The sequence below is a fragment of the Hyperolius riggenbachi genome, chromosome 6 (assembly GCF_040937935.1).
Source record: "Hyperolius riggenbachi isolate aHypRig1 chromosome 6, aHypRig1.pri, whole genome shotgun sequence".
NCBI classification, from domain to species: domain Eukaryota; kingdom Metazoa; phylum Chordata; class Amphibia; order Anura; family Hyperoliidae; genus Hyperolius; species Hyperolius riggenbachi.
The window spans coordinates 42,799,968-42,826,193 of record NC_090651.1 but is presented as its reverse complement, the minus strand read 5'-3'; the positions used below and the strand labels follow the sequence as shown (position 1 = coordinate 42,826,193).

General features: G+C 45.3%; 1 protein-coding gene across 1 annotated transcript in view; it reads right to left on the bottom strand.

Moving 5' to 3' along the window:
- The window catches only part of USP33 (ubiquitin specific peptidase 33), an 81,285-nt gene that overhangs the window by 37,403 nt on the left and 17,656 nt on the right, over window positions 1–26,226 (bottom strand). Inside the window, exons 2-8 of the mRNA XM_068239181.1 lie at window positions 21,685–21,788; window positions 16,660–16,713; window positions 16,515–16,577; window positions 10,232–10,366; window positions 8,337–8,439; window positions 3,734–3,803; window positions 2,843–2,956 (exon numbers count right to left, since the gene is read on the bottom strand). Of these exons, the coding sequence (XP_068095282.1) occupies window positions 2,843–2,956; window positions 3,734–3,803; window positions 8,337–8,439; window positions 10,232–10,366; window positions 16,515–16,577; window positions 16,660–16,713; window positions 21,685–21,788 (643 nt within the window). The remainder of the gene's footprint in view (window positions 1–2,842; window positions 2,957–3,733; window positions 3,804–8,336; window positions 8,440–10,231; window positions 10,367–16,514; window positions 16,578–16,659; window positions 16,714–21,684; window positions 21,789–26,226) is intronic.

The following is a 26,226-nucleotide window of genomic DNA, read 5'->3' as shown; positions in this document are numbered from 1 at the left end:
TAGAGGGGACCTCTCAGAAGCCAGGCTGACAGGTTTAGATTTGGTATAAAGCTTCCAGTTCCTCCTGACCCCTGCGCTAGTATCTCCCCCCTGTTTGATATTTCCATCTCCGTATTTGACCTTCTGTGCCTGCTCAAAGTCAGCAACCGTGTTCAGATGTATTGCTGACAATGATAGAAATTTTTTCTCCTCTACTTTTTTAACCCACAGGGATAGAACTCTTGCTACACATGTCGTGGCAGCTGCTGGTCCAAAATTTGCCCCTGCTGATGTCCAGGCCTTCCTAAGGGCAAACTCTACCTTCTTATCTTGTGGATCCTTTAGATCAGAGCTCCCCAACCCCGTCCCCAGGGCCCACCAACAGCGCGCGCCCCGCAGAAAACCACACACATGCACAGGTGGGGCAATTAGTGTCTCAGCAGAGCCGATCAACTACCTCCGTGGCCCTCCACAAAACATGCACCGTCGGTGGGCCCCGAGGACAGGGCCGGGGAACACCGCTTCAGATGGCCAAGATCCTCAAAGGCCAATTCATTGTCCTTATTAACCTGTGAGAATGCCGCATCCAGCTTGGGACATCTATCCCAAGTCTTGACATCTTCCTCTATAATGGAAACCTTTTCATAAATCCCTTTGACATAAACAACCTTCTGTCTGGTAATTTGTGTATAGGGAAAGTTAATGATTCCTTTGGCTCCATCCCCTGATACAACCTATCATGCATAGATACTGCTTCAGATTTCTTGGATTCAATATTTAAAGTTTTATTAATAGCCAAGATCAGCTGTTCCGTCTCATCCGCCGGAAACCTAAACCTAGAGATCTTTTTAACCTCCGTCTGGCTGTCAATACTTTTAGCAGAAGAGTCTGATTCATCATCATTATCTTCCTCTTCACCCTCCATATCCTCTTCTTCAGAGGAAGATACCATATTTCTCATTGCATTTTTACTCTTATGTTTTATAGGATGAGACTCCCTGGTATCTCTACGGCCGGTATGGTTGTCCGGAACTACTGCCTCTGTTGCTGGGATAGCAGAGGCAAACACCTCTTTTAAAGATTTAATTGTGTCTGCCATTTCCTTTTTTACAGCTGACATTAATTCCTCCTTTAAACCCCGATTGTTCTTGTATTAACTTTACTAAACAAGGCTGGCAAAATTGCTTATTATAATTATGGGCCATCTTTGCATCACAAAGCGGCCACCGCCTCCTTGGCTTTGTCGGCTCCCTAGGCTCCCGGCCCTATAATAATCAAACAACAAACATAATGTCATTCCTTTTCTCAAACTAAAAGGAAAATCACCCTGGTGCCCGTATATCAAGAGTGATAGTGACTTTCACCAGGAAGAGCAGGAACATTAAGAGATCTATCATATACACAATTGTATCAGATTTCCATCTCTCTCTCATATATATATATATATATATATATATATATATATATATATATATATATATATATATATATATATATAACAGCATATAGTATTCATAATTGCCCATATACTAATGATTTCCATATCATTATACACATATACATATCTATGTGGCAATACTATAGCAATATCCATATGAATAATCTGTACCAGCATACTATCTATGAATAGCTTTTACAGACCTCAGATCAGACACTAAGCAGGCTGTTTAACGTTATACTGTATAGTCTCATAGTTACATAACAGACCTCAGTACAGACGCGGCCTAGGCGTACAGCTCATACCATATAGGTCACCAAGCCTCCGCCACGCTTACCTTTCCTGGCTCCTGCTTAGCGTCCATCCCGCTCCGTTCAGCACACGAACTGGCAAACTATGCGGGCTTCCGGCGTCTCTTCCCCCACGCGACCGGAAGTGACGCAACGTAAGGGCGGAAGTACGTCATGCGTACGCCGCTACTGAGGGCAATCAGCTGCCTACCCTCTGGAGGTCCGCATGACTTCCCGCGTCACCTCCGGCGCGCCATTAGCCTCCGCTCCAGGGGAATCATGGACGCCGCGCGTGTCCTCCGGATCCGCCGCAACTCGGGCAGCCAGGACAGCCATGGGAGAAGGTAGTCTTCCTTTTTCTCCCCTCCGGACCACCACACCTCTCCAGGCAGGTCCACCATTCGCCGCCAACCGGGTCCCAAACACACCTGGTCTGACGGACCGGCGAGCGACAAGAGCACTCCTTGTTCCTGGAACAGGAAACGTCAACTGGTGATCGAGGGGTTGGACAAAGATTTATAGAGTACTCTATCTGGACGTTTCCTGTTCCTGGGAGGAGCCTGTCGTTCTCGTGGTGGACCTGTCCTGGAGGTTAAAGGAAAAAATGTGTACAATGTAAAGGGATGAATAAAAAAAGAGGTAACAGAATAAATATGCAGTATATAAAAGTGACTGTGTATCCTGGTAGCTAATGAAGGAGGAAGCAGCGCTGGATGAGTAATGGTGGCCATACATCTAGTGATGATGGGCAGATTTGACCAAGAGACAGGAAAATGCTTTTGAAATCAAAGAAAACCCTGAGAATCTCCCCCCATGAGTAGATGGACTAGTCCAAAACCTGTCGGTTCTGTCAGATTTTAACCGCTTCTTTTTTTCGCTGGGCTGATACTTTAACTGTTTAAATTATACCTAAGGTTTAAATGACAATGCATAAACCAATAAGTAACTTGCTCACTGGTTCTAAAGCGAAGAATGGTCCAAGCCCATCAACTCATAGCAACCAATCAAATTTAAACTTCCACTGGTAACCCTTCAGTAAGCTGAGCTTTGACCGGTTGCCATGGTGTGGCCTGTTGTGTGGGCATATCATCCCTACTCTCTACATGAGGGAAAGGCCACAAGAAACTGGACATACCTGTTCTTATGCCAGATTTCAGACATAAGTTTCTGGTAACTCTTGCAGAGCGCTGGTTTCTTGTCCGTGCGAGCCAGTCCACCGCAGTCCAGGAAGAAGTGTGTCAAAGGAGGACTGCAAGGAAACAAACGGAAACTCACTGCAAAGGCCTTTCCCACAAAGGAAGGTTTTTTTCCAATCAGCTCAATTAGACGCACGAAAGATCATATTTTAAGACAATTTGGTACAACTTACTTAAAAAGCCTGAAAAGAAATAGTAAATGAGCCTTACGGAACAGAAAGGTCTGCAGTAGCTTTAAAAATAGGAAATATATTTACAACTAGTAGACCTAAGCCTGTTTAAAAACGTGCTCTAGGTGTCTCTCACCGCCGTCAGTGCGCACCTGCCCGCACCACCTGTCCCAACAGCTACACATGCTCAGCAGCCAAAACACACGGGACAGGAGGATGACGCAGGGACAGGAGGATGACGCAGGGACAGGAGGATGACGCAGGGACAGAGGGGGTTTATTACATAGGATTGATAACCCTTCAAAAACTATCGTCTGACAAAGTATAGCCACACCTCACTGACACCTCTGTATTTAAAGGGAACCTTAACTGAGAGGGATATGGATGTTTCCTTTTAAACATTACCAGTTGCTTGTCAGTCCTGCTGATCTCTTTACTGCAACAGTGGCTGACTCACACACCTGAAACAAGCATGCAGCTAATCCAGTCTGATTTCAGTCAGAGCATCTGATCTGCATGCTTGTTGAGGGGCTGTGGCTAAAAGTATTAGGAGACACAAGATCAGCAGGAGAGTCAGGCAACTGGTATTATTTAATAAGGAAAAATCCATATCCTCAGTTTAGGTTTCCTTTAAGGCTTGCGCAGGCATTATATACGTACCAGTTGGAAAGGGCCTGCAAGGCAGCATTCATATAACATGTATTTCCGATATTCTTCAGTCCAGTGAGGCCTGTATGAAAACACGGAAAAAGTCACTACAACGATGAACACATTTAAAAAAAGACACTGAAGCAAAAAAAAAAAAAAAAAAAAAAAATTAATGATATAATGATTTGTATGTGTAGTACAGCTAAGAAATAAAACATTAGGAGCAGAAACAAGTCTAATATTGTTTCCAGTACAGGAAGAGTTAAGAAACTCCAGTTATCTATGCAAAAGAGCCATTGAGCTCCACGACTTTCAGAGTAGCAGAGAGTTCTGTCTTCTGAAGCTTGATATCTCAACTGTCAGTCATTGTATTTTGTATTTCTTAGGTAAGGACATGTCAATAGTTCACAAGACTGCTCTGTAATATCATTTAGAATGCTGAGTAGTGTGTAAACTGCACAAATTAGAGAATGATGCAATGATATAAAAAAAACAACAACAAAAAACACCATAGAACTGAAAATAAAAATATGAGAATATTTTCTTTGCTACTAATCTTCTAGTAATTATCCGTACTACACAACCAATTAATATCGTAATTTTTTTTTTCCGCTTCAGTATCACTTTAATAAAAAGTAATCAAAACAGGCGCCGCATGCTTGCTGAGAGGCTGTTATTAGTTGCTCCTTTAACTGATGGAGGAAGCGGGTTAAATACCTGCGAAACACTTTGGATGAAGACAGGACGCTTTTTCCTTTTAGACACGATTGTGGAGTCGGAGTAACTTTTGGTACCTGGAGATGGAGGTTTCATAAACTGAGGACTAAAAGTTGGATGATTTTTTTTTTTTTTTTTTTTTTTTTTTACTGACTCCACCGTCCTGCTTTAAAAAGAGAAACCGTGACCAAGAATTGAACTTCATCCCAATCAGTAGCTGATACCCCCTTTCCCACGTGAAATCTATTCCTTTTCACAAACTGATCATCAGGGGGGTCTGTATGGCTGATATTGTGGTGAAACCCCTCCCACAGTGTGATGTCATGATCGTGGTGCTAGCATCTCACTGTGGGAGCCTTGTTGCATTGTGGGAAATAACAGCTGTTTCCAACTGCCAAAAAAAGCAAGCAGCAGCTGCTTCCACTGACATCACCTGCCAGCAGTAAAAATGTCACCATGTGATAAATGTCAGAATATAAATCAGGGAGAGGAAAGATTTTACAATGGGCAAATACTGACTAAATTATTTTACATAATTATTGTACAAATGCAGCACTTTTTATTACATTATAGATTTGGTAAATCTGTACAACCAAGATTGTATGGTGTGTGTGAAGCTTAAGGCAGATCTAAACTGAAAGCCACTTTCACATTTAAGAGAAAGCACAATCCGGTGATCTGTGATCATATTTAGTAAAACCAACACATAAATCCGTGAGCTTTGCTGGACTGTGCATTCATCTCATTTCTAGGAGGAGGGAGGGGCACAAAGCAAGGACACCGTGTACTGTGGGGAAGTACAGAGTGGCTGAAATAAACTGCTTTATCTTCTCATCTAGCAAGGCTGGCACCAGTCACAGGTCAAGGCTTACACAGATCTATGTGAAGATTATTATTACTTTTTGTTCCGCATTGCTTGAGGTTGTTTAAAGACTCAAACACACGCCTGACGTAAAAGGACAACTGAGGTAAGTGAAGTGAGAGGGATATGGAAACTGCCTTATTTCCTTTTACCAGTTGCCTGGCTCTCCTGCAGATTCTCTGCCTCCAATACTTTTAGCCAGACCCTGAACAAGCACATCAGCTGTTTCTGACATTGTCAGTAAGCATTATCCAAACAAAGCAAGATCCTCATAAAAACCGCACCACACAACGTATAAGTGAACAATAATCAAATGAGCTTTATTATATATAAGGTTACACAGGAGTAAAGATAAAATCAATTAAATCCAGAGAGGTCCAGGTTACATACATATGATAAGTGAATCTAGATATACATTTCAATAATAGAGCCCAACCTTTCCTCTACTTAACAAATTTATATTTTTGAGGTATTACAATTGTGAGTAGCTACTCAGAATTGAAAGTTAATTACAGCAGCTATGGGGGCGGGTGTGGGAGGGTTAACTTACCCATGCTTCCGCCTGTTCCAAAGCACTCCAATTCGCGTTCCAGTGGCTGTCACACTTCCTCCTTCAACCTGGGAGGAGGACATGTGGTAGGGTCGTGGAATGCGACAGTTACTATAATTAACTTTTGGATTCTGAGTAGCTACAGTAGGTGGCTACTCGGAAGAGCATCCCTAATTGTTAGTAGGGGTGGCCCTGCTTAGGAGAACTCATGGAGAAGCATGTGATCAGTTTGATCAGCTGATAGATTTGTAAGATTCTGATTTGCTGGTCATGATCAAGTGTTAAACCAGGAAGTCATCACAGCAAATCAGAAGCTTACAAATCTATCAGCTGATCCAACTGATCACATGCTTCTCCATGAGTTCTCCTAAGCAGGGCCATCCCGAATTGTCAGATATGACAAGATTAGCTGCATGCTTGTTTCTGGTGTGATTCAGACACTACTGCAGCAAAGTCAGCAGGACTGCCAGGCAACTGGTATTGTTTAAGAGGAAATAAATATGGCAGCCTCCATATTCTTCTCACTACAGCTGTCCTTTAAAGTGGATCCGAGATGAACTTTTACTCCTTGCATAATTGTGTTCCTTACATATAGTTTATAGGGCATTCCTCAAGCAAAATACTTTGTTTTGTTTTAATACTCTAATTCCCTATAAACTAAACAAGCCACACCCACAGCTTCTCCAGAGTGCCTTGGCGCTTGCAAGGGATTGTGGGATTTCAGTCTGGGCAGGTGAAAAAGGTGTTACTAGCTATAGATTTCAGAGGCAGAGTTTTCACAATCTGAGAGCTGCAGTGCAGATACAGATCAGTTGCCTGTGTAATGGAGGAGATAAGAGTGGAGTTTTCACAGAATATGCAGATTAGCATGCCTAGATACAGATAAGCTTACCTGTGTGTGTAATTGTGTAATAGTGACAAGCAGAAAACATGTCTGCTCCCATTGTATCACAGGAAAAATTATTAATATACTGTTGAAGCGGTTTGAAGATAGATTTGCTGTGTAAACTATCTAAACTTTAGATAAGATATATAGACAAGTCACTTGTTAATTTTAGTTTTCATCTCGGATCCGCTTTAAGTCGGCTAAGGCAGCTGATAACAACCGCCTTAGCCGACAATCAGGAGTGTGTACGGCAGCCAACGACCAACCCCGCGAGCAATACGCCAGGCAGATCTACAGAACCGCGAAGCCGATCCCATTTTTCGTCCCCTCTCACCCACCTGACAGGTGATGTTACGTTGATCATCCCCTTGCCTCCCACACAGCAACACAGCACACCATCAGCTACACAGATGACACACGTGTGCAGCCCAGCCCAGAGATGTCACACAATGGGATCAGGTCCTGATCCTTGACTGGCAACATCAGCTGAGAATGTGTAAGGGCCCTAATATCGGTATTAGATTGTAAGCCCAGCTGGGGGACAGTTAGTATTATTATGGTGTATTTATAAAGCACTGACATCTTCTGCAGCACAGAGTAAATAGCCTCGTCACCTACTGTCCATCAGCAGGGCTGTGAAGTCGGTACAAAAATCATCCAACTCCTCAGTTTATGAAATCACCGTCTCCAACTCAGACTCCAGGTACCCAAAATGGCTCCGGCTCCGACTCCTCAGTCTAATACTTACCAGGACTATGGATTTGGCACAAAAATCATCTGACTGACTCCAGACTCCTCAGTTTATGAAACCACCGACTTCCGACTCCGACTCCAGGCACCCAAAATTGCTCCGACTCCAAAGCCCTGTCCACCGGAGGAGCTCACACTTTACTCCCAACCATAGTCATGTGTTCATACTATAGTCTTAAAGCAGCCATACTATGCCAGGGGAAAAAACATATATAAGTAGATAAATACTTGATCTACTTACATAACACATGTATTATACTGTCCACGTTTTGATTTCAGTGAATGTTTTATAGTAAATTACGAGAATTCTGTTCCTGGTGGGGGCCATGTCTTTTGCCCACAGTTAAGGCTAACTCGTGAGGTCATTTCTGCCCTTTTCTTTTTTTCTTGTCTCCTCCAATCGCTGAGTCGCCTCAGCCTTGCTTGTAAACACAAGTGAGTAGGGGATTAGGTTTCAGATAAGAAGCTGGCAGGGAAATAAAAGGAAGAGGAGGAAAAGATTATAGATAAAAAGAACCCCCAGCATGCAATTCTTTGGCATGACTACTAAAGGGCCAGTGTTCCTTAAGTATGTGATAACTCCAAATCATAACAGCAGAAAAAGTTTTGAAAGTTTTGAATGCAGGATTAGCATCTTTATCACTTAATACACTCAGACCAGTTGCTGTTGAAGTTTGATTATTATGGTGACGATACCGCTTTAAGCCAATTATGGAGTATGTACAATATAGTTTTAGCATGTGTGGAGAACCGGAAAGCTCAGAAGAAACATACAAACTCCATGCATGTAAGAGTTTGGCCCACATAGTGTGATTACACTAATTCTGCATGTCAGCAATGGAAATGATACCTCTGGTCTTCAGCTCGTCTTCCTCTTCCAGCTCTATGTCAAGGTTGTCATAAGTCACAGCTGGAGGGGTTTTCAGAGCTAGGTTTGTTGTCATTTTAGAATCCTGTAAAAAAGAAATAAAAAAAATAATTTAAATGAAATCAGCATTTGACGCTGTCCTGACAACTGCTATGCCAATATTCTGCAATCAGATTGGCTCATCACATTTGCCGTAAACTGTTATACTCCTGCATTTTCAGAGAAAATCAAACTTCTTAGCCTAAGACCACATAAGAAATGTTTCCGGCGAAAAGAGAAGGCTTATTATGGAACTTTCAGCTATTTAAAAAAAACGGGCAATGCTATACTGGACCCAGTAGCTAACAAAGAGAATTTGTACCTTTAAAAAGTGCCCTGGGGGTTACTTACCTTGGGAAGGGGAAGCCTTTGGATCCTATGAAGGCTTTCCCCATCCTCCTCCGTCCCACGACGGGCTCACTTGGCCGCTCCAAACAGCAGCCATGTAAATGTTTACCTTCCAGGTTCCAGCGCTGAATCATGCGGAAATAGCCAAACCCAGTCGGGTCCACTCAACCGTGCAGGAGACTTGCGCCTGTGCAGTAGAGCGGACCCGACTGGGATCGGCCATTTCTGCCTGATCCCGAGCAGAGAGCCCCTACGCTGGAGCCGGGGAAGTTAAATATTTGCAGGCGGTACTGCGTCTGCGCCATAGCTTGACTAATTGTCGGCTGTGGCTTGCAAGGGGCACAGTGAGACCACCGTGGGACAGAGGAGGACGGGGAAGCCTCGTTCGGCTCTGGTAAAGGCAGATATAAATACCTCCCCCAGGGGCACTTTTTAAAGTTACAGAGTCTTTTTAAAGTCTACCCGTGGCGGTGCAGAGGGGTGGGGCATGCCTTTGTGTCCACTCCTTGCCACTATATGCCCCCCCTAGACTGCAATGTAACGCCCCCCCAATTGCCGACATGCAGCTTGTCAGCAGCTTACAGGGGGAAGGGGTGTCCCTTGCAGTAGAGGCACTTCTGCAAAACTTATTCTGGCGTTAGGAAAGCCCCTTCCTTCCTCTCAATGGATCTCCATTGTGTTTATTCCTCCCCTTCCCCACCTTTCTGAGCTCTGTACTCTCGGATAAGAACGCAGAGCCTCTGTATGCAGCTTTGTGACCCCTAAAAACTAAACTAAAGGCTCATACACACCTACTAACAATCTGTCCAACTAGCTTTTAAACTGTTGAAAGATAAGTTGGGTGTGTGTACGGCTGGCAAACATCCAGATGACGAACTGGTTGGCGTGTGTGTACGTACTTGTCAGGTACACAACTTGTTGTGTGGTTGGTCATGTGCGGTTGGTTGTGCATTACGTTGGGACGTGTGTATAAGTCTTAAGCCATTAAGGGCTGCAGGAGCAGCGAAGATGGACAATATCTGATCCAGCTTGTCCTCGGATCAGGTAGTAGTTTGTTTTTAACAAGATAATGCCAACTCGGGTTCTCTTTAAAACAAATCCGTGAGATCAACAGGACAAAAAGTCAGATACTTACCTTGGCAGAGGGAAGCCACATTCTCCTCCCAACCATCAATCCAGTGCTGGGGGCCTTAGAAGTTCGGTGCTGTGTTCCCATACGTGAACGAGCACAACCGCACTGCACAGGACAGCTCGCACCCGAGCAGTAGCAAGAAGCCGTCGTCACTCTATGCTGTGTGCAGTGCGGCCGAGCTCACCCTTGTCAACCAGCTTCAGGGGGCCTGGCCATGGAATGGTGAGGTGGAGGGGACAAGCCTTCTAACTATTTAGATTCTTCCCTCTACATAGGTAAGTGCCGATTTGGGGCCATTTTTTCCCCTTCAGGTAAATGTCAAATTAAGGCTTTTTGTTTTTTTTCAAGTGATATTTACCTGTGCTGGAGGGTCCTGAGGCTTGCTGCTGGGGGACTGAGGGCTTAACTTCCGATCCAGAAAGACTTCTTTACTACAAGAGTAACACCAAACTCGAAGCGTGGTGAGGTTCACAGTGAGGCAATGCTTGGTGTCCTGCAAAATAGACGGCAATGGTATATTTCCGACAGTTGGTCAGTTAGTACAAGTGGATCTCATGAGTAGGGATGGTCAATAAGAAGAATTGTGCCCATCCACACACCCCCACCCCTATTGTTCCATCCAATGTGTGTTTTGAAGAATATTAGTGTATATTGTAAATGTTTATATGCTTAAAAGGAACACTATCAATACCCAAGTGTTCTGAAATGACAATATACAAATAACGTCTAAGTATCTGTGTAAACATTTTCCTACTTTTCATGTAAAATATAAGAGGCAAAAGCTGTATCATACTGTGTAGATTTTAGCTACGTTTGGAATGTCTCGATAGCATTGGTCAATCTCTGCAGTCTGACATGCTAAGAATAGTGTAATATTGATCCCATCCCCCCCCCCCCCCCCCCCCCCCGTAGACCCTCTTGTCCTCTAGCTTAGTCGCCTCCTCTCATTCCTGCATCCAGGACTTCCTATGAGCATCACCTCTCCTTTGAAACACTTTCTCACAGCCAATCAGTCATGCTCAGAGCCTGAAAACCTTCAGGCTACTTTCACACTTGTTCGTGATCCGTTGTGGTACTCTTCCCCCGCCGCAGCTCGTTGCGAGGGCAATGTATGACTACTGAGACTAACAAACTATTGTGACGCAACGCGACAAAAGCCATGAAATTGCTGCAAGCCTGCCATAGACTCTGCAGCCTAGCGCACAGATTGTGCAGCAATGAAAGTCTATGGTGAGACACGAGCGATCGCAGTAGCACGAGCGACGGTAATGCAGTGACGTACTTCCTGTGTAGCTAGACGGATCGTATTTAAATTATCGTTCGTGGCCCATCGTTAGTTTTTCGAGAACAGATGGAGCGGGGAACAAGCAATCTGTCTGTCCATAGGTATTCAGCTTTACTCAGTCAGAAAAGCCCTCCAGACCTTTGTGCCGTACAGACAGGGGCATAGCAGCAATAGCAGTTGCTATGAGGCTCCGGAATAATGATTTGTATGTGTAGTACATCTAAGAAATAAACCATTAGCAGCAGAGATATGAGTCTAATATTGTTTTCAGTACAGGAAGAGTTAAGCTGGCCATACACTAGGCCGATTCCCCGCCGATCGACAGATTCGATCACTGGGATCGAATCTGCTGTCAAATCGTTAACGTTAACTTTCGATCTATTTTGTCCCGAAATAGATCGGTCCCGTCGATCGCTCCGTGCGGGAAATTACCGTCGATCGCCCACGGGTAAGGAGCGCGTCGCTAGCGGCGTTCAAGTGCCCGACGCAATACAGCTGCAATACATTGCCTGCACCGCCGGCGCGACTCCCCAGGTCTCCGGGTCCGGCAGGCTTCCCTTCTTCCTGTCCCAGCAGGAATTTTAAACAGTAGAGGGTGCTCTACTGTTTAAACTTCCCCCAGACAGGAAGAAGTGAAGCATGCCGGACCCGTAGACCAGACCAGAGCGGTGAAGAAAACAGCGGAGACCGGGGGAGTCGCGCCGGCCGGAGCAGGTAATGTATGCCGGGGAGGAAGGGGGGTTTGGGGAGCGGCGGCAGCACCACCACAGAATGTGAACGGTTTCAGGCTGAAATCGATTCACAATCTGTTTGCAATTAAAGGAATACTTAAGTCAAAAAAAAAAAATGACATTTACTCACCTGGGGCATCCCTCAGCACCCCGAAGCTGGATGGTGCCCTCGCAGCCCCGCTCCGATCGTCCTGTCCCCGCCGGCGGCTACTTCCGGTTCGGCGACAGCCGCCGACAGGCTGGGAACGCGGCTGATTTTCCGCGTTCCCAGCCGCTGCTATCACTCTCTATGCTGCTATAGCGTATATATAGACGCTATAGCAGCATAGAAAGTGATAGCAGCGGCTGGGAACGCGGAAAATCAGCCGCGTTCCCAGCCTGTCGGCGGCTGTCGCCGAACCGGAAGTAGCCGCCGGCGGGGACAGGACGATCGGAGCGGGGCTGCGAGGGCACAATCCAGCTTCGGGGTGCTGAGGGATGCCCCAGGTGAGTAAATGTCATTTTTTTTTTTGACTTAAGTATTCCTTTAAGGCAGCCATACAATCCCTCTCTGATCAGATTCGATCAGAGAGGGATCTATCTGTTGGTCGAATCTGATGGCAAATCGACCAGTGTATGGCTACCTTTACAGTCCAGTTATCTATGCAAAAGAGCTTCTCTGAGCTTCACAACTTTCAAAGTGGAGAGCTCTGTCTTCTGAAGCTTATTATCTCAAGTGTCTGTCACTGTATTTTGTTTTTTCTGCAGTGTAAAGTTCAAAAGTTCTTTAGCTTGCTCTGTGAACTCATTTACAATGCTGAGTGTAGTGTGTAAATTGCAGATATTAGAGAATGATGCAGTGTTATAAAAAAAAAACAAAAAAACTATATAACTGAAAATAAAAATGTGATTGTATTTTATTTGCTACTAATGTTCTATTAATTATACGTACGTACTACACAACCAATTCATTATATATTTATTTGTTTGCTTCAGTGTCAGTTTAAGAGTGCCTACATCTGAGGGCCCTATGAAAATGTTGCTATAGGGCCCCATGATCTCTAGCTACGGGACTGTGTACAGGCTGCACACTCAGCAAACATACAAAGGTGCTTTCAGCTCTGTCACCTCACCAGGATCTTAAACAGTGATTTATTTGTCATCCACTGAAAAAAGACATTTTGCAGAGAGAATAACAAGCTCTGCAAGTGATTTCTTAGCCAGAACTAGGAAAGCATTAAAGCCTGGATGTGACCTTTAATTTGCAGTTCATCAGCAAAACACAGCGGGTAGCTTAAATCAGATTCGCTGCCAAAAGAAACGGCACAATCACAATAAATTCCATCCCTAGCTCTCCTGTCAGGCAGGGACATGCGGCTTGTTACAAGTATTCCCCATAGCTTGCAATGTGTATGTGATACAAATCCCACGAGACCCGAGCGATTGCATCAGCGCACAGACACAGCGCTGCAAGATTACAGATGCTTTCACCAGACAAGAGACACTGGCTCTCTGCCACCTACCATGCCTTGTTTGCTTCCCAAGACCCTCCATTGTTTACAGACTTGCAGAGCATTTTTCAACTTTAATAAATATGAGAAAACCTTAAAATAGACATGTGTATGTACAGTGCCTAGCACACAAATAACTATGCTGTGTTCCTTTTCTTTCTTTCTCTGCCTGGAAGAGTTAAATATCAGGTATGTAAGTGGCTGACTCAGTCCTGACTCAGACAGGAAGTGACTACAGTGTGACCCTCACTGATAAGAAATTCCAACTATAATACACTTTCCTAGCAGAAAATGGCTTCTGAAAGCAGGAAAGAGATAAAAAGGTTCAACAGTTCATAGATTTTAGCTCTGGCATACTTTAATGAATGTGTCATTGAGCAAAAACAAAGCAGTTAAAAAACTTAAAAAGTAGATTTAAACATAAAAATAAAACTGTGGAATATCTTAAAAAGTCATTTTCAGAAGGTAGATAGATAGATGGATACAAATTTATTTTACTTCGGGTAAAAAAAAGATACTTACCTCTGGATCCTAAGGAGGCTTCCCCCGTCCTCCGGTGTCCCAGCAATCCAACGCTGCAGCCCCATGAACAGCGGCGAGGTAAATATTTACCTCTCCGCAATCCTGCGCAGGCGCACTAGCAGCTCTCCTTTCGGGTTAAAGAGAACCCGAGGTGTGTTTAAAGAATGTTATCTGCATACAGAGGCTGGATCTGCCTATACAGCCCAGCCTCTGTTGCTATCCCAAACCCCACTAAGGTCCCCCTGCACTCTGCAATCCCTCATAAATCACAGCCCTGCTGTGAGGCTCTGTTTACATCTGTAGTGTCAGTCTCAGCTGCTCCCCCGCCTCCTGCATAGCTCCAGTCCCTGCCCCCGTCCCTTCCCTCCAATCAGCAGGGAGGGAAGGGATGCAGGCGGGGACTGGAGTTCTGCAGGAGGCGGGGAGAGCAGCAGACTGACACTATAGAGATAAACACAGCCAGCTCTGACAAGCTGTTTGTCAGCAGCGTGGCTGTGATTTATGAGGGATTGCAGAGTGCAGGGGGACCTTAGGGGGGTTTGGGATAGCAACAGAGGCTGGGCTGCATAGGCAGATCCAGCCTCTGTATGCAGATAATATTCTTCAAACCCACCTCGGGTTCTCTTTAAGACAGAAATAGCCGAACCTGATCGGATCCACTCAACTGCGCAGACTCGAGTCATTTGCACCTGCGCAGTAAAGTGGATACGATCCGGTTTGGCTATTTCAGCCTTAACACGAAGGAAGAGCCGCTAGTGCACCTGTGCAGGATCGCGGAGAGGTAAATATATTCCGCGCCTGCGCAGCCTTGTCAGGGTAGGATTTGGGGGAGCTAGTGATGGATTCCCTGAAGCTACAAAGGACAGGGAAGCCTCAATGTGACCCCCAGGCTTCCCCCTCCCGAAGTTTACCCCTAGAGGTTTTTTTTTTTTTTTTACAGGTTCATTTTAAACCCCCCTCCCCCCAAAAAAAATAGATACTTACCTATGGACAGGCAATGGATCCTATAGAGCCTTCTGTCTCTCTTATACCCCTCGTTCCAGTGTCGTCACTCCCATTTAACGTTCCGTTGTGGGCGGCTTTGAAAGCACTCCTGTGTACCACCCTTAGCAGTAATTAATGGAATAATTTCTTTAAATAAAAGTGCCCATTAACCACTTCACAATGGAGGGGTTTTACCCCTGAAGCACCAGCGCGATTTGTAACTTGCAGCGCTGCTTCGATTCATTTTTTTCTGTGATATGATTGGTTATTGGGGACTGGGGTCCCCATAACCAATCATTGCACTGCAGAGCGAGGCGCGCGCTGCACGTTTGTTTACATTTTATTGTTATCAATGGAGATTGCTTCTGTTTGAAGCAGTCTTCATTGTGTCCGCAATCGGCGCGTCTAATTGGATTTAGGAACGCTTGTTCCTAACATCCAATTAGTCATCTGCTGTGCTGGCTGGCTGGAGTGTGCGCGCGAGGTCCCCGCCCACTCCCAGCCAGTAAACAAACAAGTGCGCCTTTCTCCGTCCCTGGGGGTGAAGCAGTGCGCAGAGGGACGGAGAAATTTAGCACTGGGGGGGTAAAGTGGTTAAAGATACAATTTCCCAAACAATTGTTCATTTATTTCATTGCGATTGATTGGAAACGATTGTTGGGGCCCACCAACGGAAGGGAAAATGATAAGCAATCAGATCAGACTTACATAATCTTCCCTAAATTAAGATCAATGGAACAATCTATGCAACGATCATTCGTTATTGATCAGCACCAACAACAATACCCAATCGATTATATAGTTGCATGTTGGTGGTTAGCGTTGGGAAAGTTTTTCTTTTTTTTTTTTTAATTTCTAAGTCATAGTCTTAAAGTAAACCTGAGATCAGTAAGTAAAAAAAAATAAAAAAAAAAAAAAAAAAAAAAATCTATCTATCTATCTATCTATCTATCTATCTATCTATACACACACACACACACACACACACACACACACACACACACACACACACACACGCACGCATTTGGGGCTTCCTCCAGCCCCCTTCAGGCCGATTGGTCCCTCGTCATCCTGCTCCACTGTGTAGATTCTTTGGTAGAAGCCCAGTTATCTCCGCAAATCAGGGCGTACTGCGTATGTGAGGCCGGCCAAAACCGGGAGCATGATAGGGGAATGTGTGCAGCTGGACTGCGTCTGCACAGACTGGCCCCAAGTGGCGAAGAGAACAGGGCTTCTACCGCATGGATCTAGGTGGCTGAGGGCAGCGGCAAATGACCAAAGCTAGAAGGGGCTGGAGGAAACCCCAGGTATGTATACATTTTTTTTTTTACTCCACTCAGGATACACTTTAAATACATGTGCGTTAAAGGGGTTTGTAACATCCCAAAAAAAGGGGTTTGTAATGCCAAAAGTAGTAAGTGCCCTAAATATATATATTTTTTACGGTCCCTCGCTGACTTCCCCTGCTGCCTGGATCCTCTCCGAGGCGGGCAAAACTCTGAATTTGTTATACTTTATTAACTATATCAAGCCCCAAGTACCCCCTGGACCCATAAGTACCCCCTCTCGTACGCTATGTGTACCACATATTGAGAAACTAGGAAAGCCCTCTAGTGGAAGGACACTAACCTGAGAATGGGTGGTGCTATGGTCCACATGAGTTTCTCCGCAGCCAATGTAAGAACAGCCATTCTGACGAAACAAAGAGTGATTAGTCGGCAGCATCCAATAGCGGGATCCCACACAGATTCCAACAACCAATTAGAAATCTTACCTCTAAACAAGCCCAAAGGTTCGGCCCTCTGACTTTACAGTCCTGGCAGCTGCCCTGTATAAAGCATTGAGAAGACAATGTGGTTAGAGGGTAAATATCACTGTTCCGGAACCTGTCGCCCCAGCAGCTGAAGGAACATACACTGCTTGGGGCCTAAACATAACCCGGCGTTCAACCGCACAGCACCAAGCCTGCGGCACGCTCCTCATCTCCGCTCCACAGATTAAAAATTGATGTTGAGTGGAATTATACTTCAGAGCAGAAAACAAAGCAGGAAATAGCCTGAGTAACTGGAAGTGTGCCTGTGTGGAAGTTCAGGCCTCTCCACAGCTGCACTTTACAGAGATGTCATGAGAGAAAATCCAGCAGTTACAGCAGATTTGTTTACAGTGATACACGGCGGGGCGCAAGGTCTGAACACAGCTATTGAACAGGAAGCAGACTTGCTAGATATTTTTGCCAATTATGTTCCCTGTGACAGGTCCAAAAGTCACTGCATGTCGATGCACTTCGGGTTCTGGCCGGCCAATGTGCGAAGTGGCCGCTGCGCTGCGGCCAATGTGAGGAATGGCATGATTCATGTAACATGAATGTATCTACTGGCCGCAGCGCAGCGGCCAAATGTATCGCAACCTCGTTCATTTAATGACATTAAGCCGGCGGCAATGAAACAGATGAAGCCGCCGGCTTTTTCTCCGCCTCCCTCTCCCTCCCCCTTCCGCCTCGCTCTCCTTCTCTTACTATTGGCAGCCGGTGGGGACATGCGTGTCCCCTCTGGAGTCGTTCGTCGCCGCAGGCTTCCCTGCCGTTCTTGCAGACCGGGTGCTGACAGAAGCAATGTCTGCAGCCTCCCCGCTCTGCTTTCCCTGGTGCGACGAATGACTCTTGGGGACACGCGTGTCCCCCCTCGGCTGCCCATAAGAAAAGGAGAGAGAGAGGCGGGGGGAGGAGAGAGAGTCGGAGCAAAAGCCGGCGGCTTCATCTGTTTCATTGCCGCCGGCTTAATGTCATTAAATGAACTAGGTTGCGATACATTTGGCCGCTGCGCTGCGGCCAGAAGATACCTTAATGTCACAGGAATCATTCCATTCCTCACATTGGCCACAGCGCAGCGGCCACTTCGCACATTGGCCGGCCAGAACTAGAAGTGGCCAAACTTCGGGTTCTGGCCGTAACATATACATGAAGTATTTTTCACTCTGAGTTTTCATCCAAATGAGAACTTTTGTTGAGAAAACGGGAAGAAGAAAAAAAAAAAAAAAAAAATAATCACACAAGTGGAAACATAGCCTAAGTGAGGCCTCTTGCACACTAGAATCGATTTCGATTTTTTTATAAGATTCGATTGAGTCAGATTAAAAAAAAAAAAAAAAAAAAAAAAAAAGCACCGCATGCTGCTACGTTTTTTTTTAATCAGAATAAAAAAAAAATTGGATAGTCTTAAAAAGAAACATAAAAAAATCAGAATCGCATGTAGTGTGCAAGAGGCCTAACAGTGACATAGAAAATTAAATATATAATTGTAGTGCATTTTGCTCCGGCACAATTGTACTTTCTATAGATATGCATACCCGTGCATTGTGGTCCTATAAAGTAGCATATTTTTCGTGGTATAAGATGCACTTTCCCCAAAAAAATGGGGGAAAATGTCCCTGCATCTTAGGGAGTCCCCAACTTACGAAACACCTGCCGATCCATCCCTGCCTTGTCCTCCCGAGTCCCCTCCATTCAGCGTGTATAGTAACGTGCAGCCGCAGCACCAGCCCAGCTGCACGTGTTTGGCTTGTGAGCGGCTGACGCCCCATGTGAGCTGGTGCTGCCAGAAGTGTGCGCAGCGGCGATAATTGTGCCCGGGGACATACCAGGCTGAGCCTGCTTGTGGCCAACGAAACGGGGGGGGGGGGGGGGGGGGAGCCCTCCCCCCCCCCCCAAAAAAAAACTTCTGTACCATATAACAAGTCTGTAGAATGTGGGTGCAATATAATTTCATAGTCAATAAATATTTAGTGATTTTACACTGTATGAAGCTTTTTATTGAGGTAACTGGCAGTCATTACATTGAACATTGGAAGTAAATAGCACACGAACGCCAGGGAGGTGGGGGACGACCCAGGAAGGTTCATGAGGCTTCATTTGACCTGCCAGTAAGTCCTAGTGGACAGTGAGTCTCATACTACTACTGTATTTATTGGACTATAATGGTGGCCACTAATGATCCAATCTTTTTCATCCAATCTTACCATTTCTATGTAATATAATAATGGTAAATTGAGTAAATATATTGCATGGATAATTTAGGCAGTCCCTTATATAATGGTAAGATTGGATGAAAAAGATTGGACAATTGGTGGCCACACACAATACAATAAAATGATCCGATTTTACGGCAATTTGATAAAAACGATCGGATCTCCCGAAAAAAACCCAAAGCTTTTTTTTCATTCGAATGAAAAATCCGATCGGATTTCCCTTTTTTTCGATTTTTATCTATCCGGAATGTCAGATATTTTTCTTCAATTTCTCTAAAGATTGTATGGTGTGTGTTAGATTGTCAAATTTATTAATATACACACCCTAGCAATCTTCTCAGTTTCCAATCATTTTTATCATGATTGGGGAAAAATTGAACATAGGTGTGTGTGGTACATTGGTCATATTTTTGAAATGTTACAATCAGTCAGAAAAAGTGGGGAAAAAAGTCACTGCGTCTTATAGTCCAAATGCAGGGAGTGCCTGACTTGTGAATGCCTGCCAATACTAACCTCCAACCTGCCGCAATGTTGGGGACTCCCTGTACTGTGCCCATGCAGAGGAGGACACAGGGGGACACAAAGGGGCATAGAGGAGGACAGAAGCGGACTAATGGGGGACACAGGACGACACAAGCGGTACGCGGGGGCATGAGGTACAAATGGGGCCTAATCCACAAGATGCCCCTTCCCCATGGATGCACCAGGTTTAGTATATATTTCCCCCCTGGTTTTGTCCTCTAAACCTTGGTGTGTCTTATGGTCAGGAGCATCTTATAGTCCAAAAAAATACAGCAAGTAGAAGAGGCATCCAGGGAATATGATTGAAGGACTTCTGTGAATCATGTTGGGAGGATATTCTGGAAGTCTAGAGACTATTATTACACTGCCATATTTTCACTGTTCATTATTTGTCTGCTGTGCGGTGCCACCTCTGTTGGTATTATTTACTGTCTATAGAGAGGAGGCGAGCCAGGTGCTCTATAGGCCGGTTTTCTAATTAGATTGGCCAGCACACATGCATTTGCAAACATAAAGGGAACCTAAACTGAGAAGGAGATGGATTTTTCCTTTTAAAATAATACCAGTTGCCTGGCTCTCCTGCTGATCCTGTGTCTGTAATACTTTTAGGGCCCGTTTCCACTATCGCGAATCTGCATGCGTTTCCTGCATGCAGATTCGCACAGCCAATACAAGTGGATGGGCCTGTTTCCACTTGTCAGTTTTGCTGTGCAGGATTTTTCTGCACGGCAGAGCCCTCAGAATTCGCCTGCGTGTGGAATGCAGGCGAATCGCACACAATGTATTTAATAGGGAAATCGCATGCGTGTTCCCCATGCGTTTTTTGCCGCGAATTCGCATAGGTACCAATGTTAATTCACACAGGCAGTGACATGGTTAAAATCGCATATAACCTCACCTATGCGAATTCGTGGCAAAAAACGCATGCGGAATCGCATCCGCATGCGATTTCATCAGCGGTGGAATCCAGGCGATTCTGCACCGCAATAGTGTAAACGAGCCCTTAGCCACAGCCCCTCAACAAGCATGCAGATCAGGTGCTCCGACTGAAGTCAGACTGGAGCATGATTGTTTCAGGTGTGTGATTCAGCCACTACTGCAGTCAAAGAGATCAGTAAGACTGACAGGTAACTGGTATTGTTTAAAAGGAAACCTCCATATCCCGCTCAGTTAAGGTTCCCTTTAAAGGACCACTATCAAAGTTAAAGAGACTCAGAGCCGAGTCATACTGCTGTTTTTTTACTCACCCGGGGCTTCCTCCAGCCCCATAGGCCTGGATGTGTCCCTTGCCGTCGCCTCGCAGAGTCTCTTTAACTAGAATTCTATATACATATATTTCCAGTAATTACTAGCAAATAGCAATACAAAGGCTTTTTTTCCATCTTAATTTTCCATATAAAGAAAATGACATTTACAGAGAACAGTTCTCACTGTAGGCATTATTATTGAGGACTGTGCCCAGCACATCCTGCATACAGAAAACTATTTTCACTGGCTCTATTACTGTAACTGGAATCTGTTCAGAATGATAGAAAGGCTCCCCCTACTTTTTTTTTTTTTTTTTTTTTTTATACACAGGCTGTGCTGAGAGACCTCTGAAAAGCATTTAAGTTTTGCTAGCTAAAAGCTCTACAAATATGTGGGGTTTACAGAAAAACGGTTTCTTTGATAGTTGTTCTTTAAGCTTTTACTCCTGACTCTGTCCCTGCTGGAAGGAGTTACCTTATCCACTTCCTGACAGAGCGTAAGACTTCATAGATTTAGACAAAGATGGTGATAAAATTGAGTACTCTAAGGGCTGGTTCTCCCGGACGCTTGGAGGCGTCCTCCGGCCTTCCGTTCTGCGCCATCACATTCGGGGGCGTTGCCAGGCTTTCTGCGGCAATTGTCGGCATCTCGTTGCGTTCGGCGGTTTTCGTCCCCATGAAGAAGCGCCGGTGAATCAACCCCAGAGGCCACATGCGGCTTCTAGGGTCATCTGAAACGACGCAGTAAATTGGGATCAGAAACACCGCGTTTGCCGTAACCGCGCGATGCTAAATGCTCCCATTCACTTGAATGGGAACGTTTAGCCAACGAGTCCCGGACGCTTAGCGGTAATCGCCGCCAAACGTCCGTGTGAACCAGCCCTAAGTTATACAAAAGGAAAATGAACTTTTAGACTGGAGTTGGCCTGTAACCATTGGGAATTAAAGTAGAACTGCTAACTTCTGTGCTACTAATATACACTCATCACACTCATACTGCAACTTACGTGCGACTTGTGAATAAGCTCTTCCTTGGTCACCTCACCCACAGACTCTAGATGGGAGCAACCACATGCCAAGGAGGACATTGTAGAGTCCACAGCCTCCCAATCTGCAACAAAAGGAGAACACTACTGGTTAAAGAACAAAGTGCAGCAAGGAAACAATGAAAAAAGAAAATAGACAAATGCAAAGTGAAACCTACACTCTGTAACACTTCACTAAAGTTACCTCAGAAAAGTGCAAATGTTCTAAGCCTAAACCAGTCTGTTTAATGTTACATGCAGACTCTAAACTTTAGGGCAGAATGTACTATGAGGAGGGCGATGGGAGCAGAGCAGCACATCTATACAGTGACCAATCCAAAAAAAAAAAAAGGGGTTACCTGAAATAATCACTTGTAATCAATTTAAAGGACAACTAAGTGAGAGATATATGGAAGCTGCCATATTTATTTTCTTTTAAGCAATACCAGTTACCTGACCGTCCAGTTGATCCTCTGTCTCAAATACTATTAGCCATAGCCCCTGAACAAGCATGTAGCAGATCGGGTGTTTCTGACATTATTGTCAGATCTGACAAGATTAGCTGTTTGTCTCTAGTGTAATTAAGACACTACTGCAGCCACAGAGATCATCAGGACAGCCAGGCAACTGGTATTGCTTAACCACCCTGGCGTTCTGATTAAATCGCCAGGGTGGCTGCGGGAGGGTTTTTTTTAAATAAAAAAAAAACTATTTCATGCAGCCAACTGAAAGTTGGCTGCATGAAAGCCCACTAGAGGGCGCTCCGGAGGCGATCTTCCGATCGCCTCCGGCGCCCAGAATAAACAAGGAAGGCCGCAATGAGCGGCCTTCCTTGTTTTGCTTATATCGTCGCCATAGCGACGAGCGGAGTGACGTCATCGACGTCAGCCGACGTCCTGACGTCAGCCGCCTCCGATCCAGCCCTTAGCGCTGGCCGGAACTTTTTGTTCCGGCTGCGCAGGGCTCAGGCGGCTAGGGGGGCCCTCTTTCGCCGCTGCTCGCGGCGAATCGCCGCAGAGCGGCGGCGATCAGGAAGCACACGCGGCTGGCAAAGTGCCGGCTGCGTGTGCTGCACTTTATTTGATAAAAATCGGCCCAGCAGGGCCTGAGCGGCAGCCTCCGGCGGTGATGGACGAGCTGAGCTCGTCCAGACCACTCAGGAGGTTAAAAGGAAATAAATATGGCGCCTCCATATCCCGCTGACTTTAGTTGTCCCTTAAAGAGAATCCGAGGGGGGTTTAAAGAATGTTATCTGCATACAGAGGCTGGATCTGCCTATACAGCCCAGCCTCTGTTGCTATCCCAAACCCCACTAAGGTCCCCCTGCACTCTGCAATCCCTCATAAATCACAGCCGTGCTGTGAGGATGTGTTTACATCTGTAGTGTCAGTCTCAGCTGCTCCCCCGCCTCCTGCATAGCTCCAGTCCCTGCCCCTTAACTCCAATAGGCAGGGAGGGAAGGGATGCAGGCGGGGACTGGAGCTCTGCAGGAGGCGGGGAGAGCAGCAGACTGACACTATAGAGATAAACACAGCCAGCTCTGACAAGCTGTTTGTCAGCAGCGTGGCTGTGATTTATGAGGGATTGCAGAGTGCAGGGGGATCTTAGGGGGGTTTGGGATAGCAACAGAGGCTGGGCTGTATAGGCAGATCCAGCCTCTGTATGCAGATAATATTCTTCAAACCCACCTCAGGTTCTCTTTAAGGCAAAGGAAGCTTTAAGTATGAATGCAGCACGTCAATCCTCATTGCCCATTTGAATCAGATATTTGCACTGTGAGGATCTGACAGCTGGTAATTCAAACAGAAAGTGCTGTTCTGACAACTAACAAGGCAATTGAAATGGTCTAGATCTAGAAGACCTTGGAGCTGAACTCTTGCACAGGACAGAAGGAAAACAGAGAAAATCATCCTGTATGTATTTAGAGAGTTTAGGCTGTCTAATTCCCCCTCATTTGTGTTTAATCACAAGTTGTAATATGAGCTCTCCGCTGTGACAGCTGACTGCCTCAGCACATAAGCTCATTTGAAAGCACAGGATGTTGACAATATGACTATCACGCTGATACATGAAGAGGGCTAGCGTAACAAGTGCAATACACAGTACTAGTGAAAAAAGCGTAGTCAGAAACTGGCCGGGGTCATTCACGAGAGCAGATAGTAACAGTACAGAAAGCTTAGGCAAAATCATAGTCAATAAACAGGCAGTCATACATGCATATCAGATGTCAGTCGTATTGGAAGGATAACACAGGAGCGAAGTCAGAAACAGGCCGAGTCATACACATATCAGATGTCAATAGTAGAGGGGCTAGGCAGATTTGAGGTCAATAGTACAGAGGGGCTAGGCAGATTCAAGGTCAATAGTACAGAGGGGCTAGGCAGATTCGAGGTCAAAGCGGCAGGCAAAGGTCGGTACACAGATCAAAATACAAATATTACAAATACAGTTTATATCACTGACTGACTAGAGTACATATATATTGCGCTGATGCACAATATATGAAATGTAGCTCTCACAGATTTTTAACTAGCTAAGGCCAAGAACCAGCGAACTGACTAGTATCAAGGCCGATGAGCAAGTGAATGCTCTGGTTTTAAGTACTCAAGGGACAGACTCTAAGCCCACCCCCAGAATTTGACAGCACCTCCTGCAAAAAGGTGTCAGCTGACGACATCACAGCTGACACCTCATCAAACATGCCTCCTCAGCCTATAAAGGCCGCCCTTTCCCGCTTGTGTGCGTCTGTCTGTACTGCGCACGCACATTGATTCACCGCCGCAGGGGTGCTGGGGATGCCATCGGAGGACGGCGACGCAGAAGTCCGCTTCGTGAGCGAGTTCCGCGGGAGAGGTTGCGGGACCCGCTGCAGGAAGGCAAGATTGTTAAAATGTCTGCTTCCATGAATGAGAAAATAAAAACACTGAAGATTTATTGCAGGATTTGTATCAGCTGTAAGAAAAATGTTTCTTTAATGGTTATTATGCTGTTGCATATCTTTTTGAGCAGAGAGTTCTGAGTTGAGGTCTGGGGTCACCCTTGCGTCCAATGAAAACAGGGGTTTTCCTGAGGACATATCTGCAGTAGCTGGATAGTGTACCAGGGACTTCATAAATGAAAGAATTAATACTTTCCCGGGGCTTCCTCCTGCCCCATAAAACGTGCAAGTCCCACACTGTCCTCCTGCGGTCTGCCGTTCAGACCCGGTAACTGACTCAGTCGGGTCCAGTCTGGGTCTTCTGTGCATGTGCAGTAGACGTAGACTGACGGGACTGAGCAAGTTACCGGGCTGATCGCGGCTGAACGGGAGACAACTCACACGTGTTTATGGGGCAGGAGGAAGAGCCGGGTAAGTATCAATTCATTCATTTACGAAATCTCTGGTATACTTTAAGGGCTCTGCCTCCCACACAGGAGACCAAGGTTCAAATCTTGGCTCCTCCTGTTCAGTAAGACAGCACTCACAATTCAGTGAGGAGACCTTGGGCAAGACTCCCTAATGCTGTTACTGCTTATAGAGCACGCTATAGTGGCTGCAGCTCTGGCAGTTTGAGTCTGTCAGGAGAAATGTTCTGTGCCTTGTCTTGTCTTGCTGACTTTTGTCTGACAGCCAGCTTATAGCAGGTGACAGTCGGAAACAGGGAATCTCACTTGTGTGAGAAAAAGCAGCACTGCAGGTATTTTTTTTCCCCTGCATCGTGAAAAGGCACATTACTCCCACTGTACTGCAATTCTATATTGGGAAGCATTAAGAGCGGTTTCCTGTGTGTTTTAGCAATCCAGGAAACGGTCAGCGATTTTGGCAAGTGTGACCCCTGCCTTAGACTACGTTTCCACTTGAGTTCTACGCTCATTCCTAAAACTGTTGTGGCCCCCGCGCCGATGGGAAATAATGATGAGCACAAATATCACATTGGCCTCAATTCACTAAGCAGTTTAGACTAGTCTATAGATGGATTTTAGTCTACTGATGGTTTGGTGTAAGGTTCTAGACCTGTTTTTAGACCTGGTCTAACATTCAGTAATCACACAATTCACAAAGGCAAACACGGAGTAACCACGCCCACTTTTTCTGACAGAGATTAGACCAGCTGATTTCTGTAGGTAAAGTAATTCTGTGAGGTATTTTAGAGGTGAGGATGGAACCTTTTAAATTAAAGATGGAGGACTTTAATTGTATGCAGAGGAGAGCTCTTCAGAGGAGAAAGATGTCAGTCATAGCTACTGGTTTGTGAATTGCATCTTTTGATCATTTCCCCTGCTTTACCCACCTAATTACCAAATGGTTTAGACCAGGTCTAAAAACAGGTCTGAAACATTTGGTAATAGTGAATTCCCCTTTCACGCAACTGACCAATCCATCGGTAGCCTAGTCTAAACTGCTTAGTGAATAGAGGCCATAGATAGGATTTTGCATTGAAATTCGCAATTACGATGCGAAAATGGTAATGCAAAATTTCAGGGAAAAAAATCATAATTAATTCTGTCTGTAATTGGAATCATTTGTAACTTTGTGCCAACTTT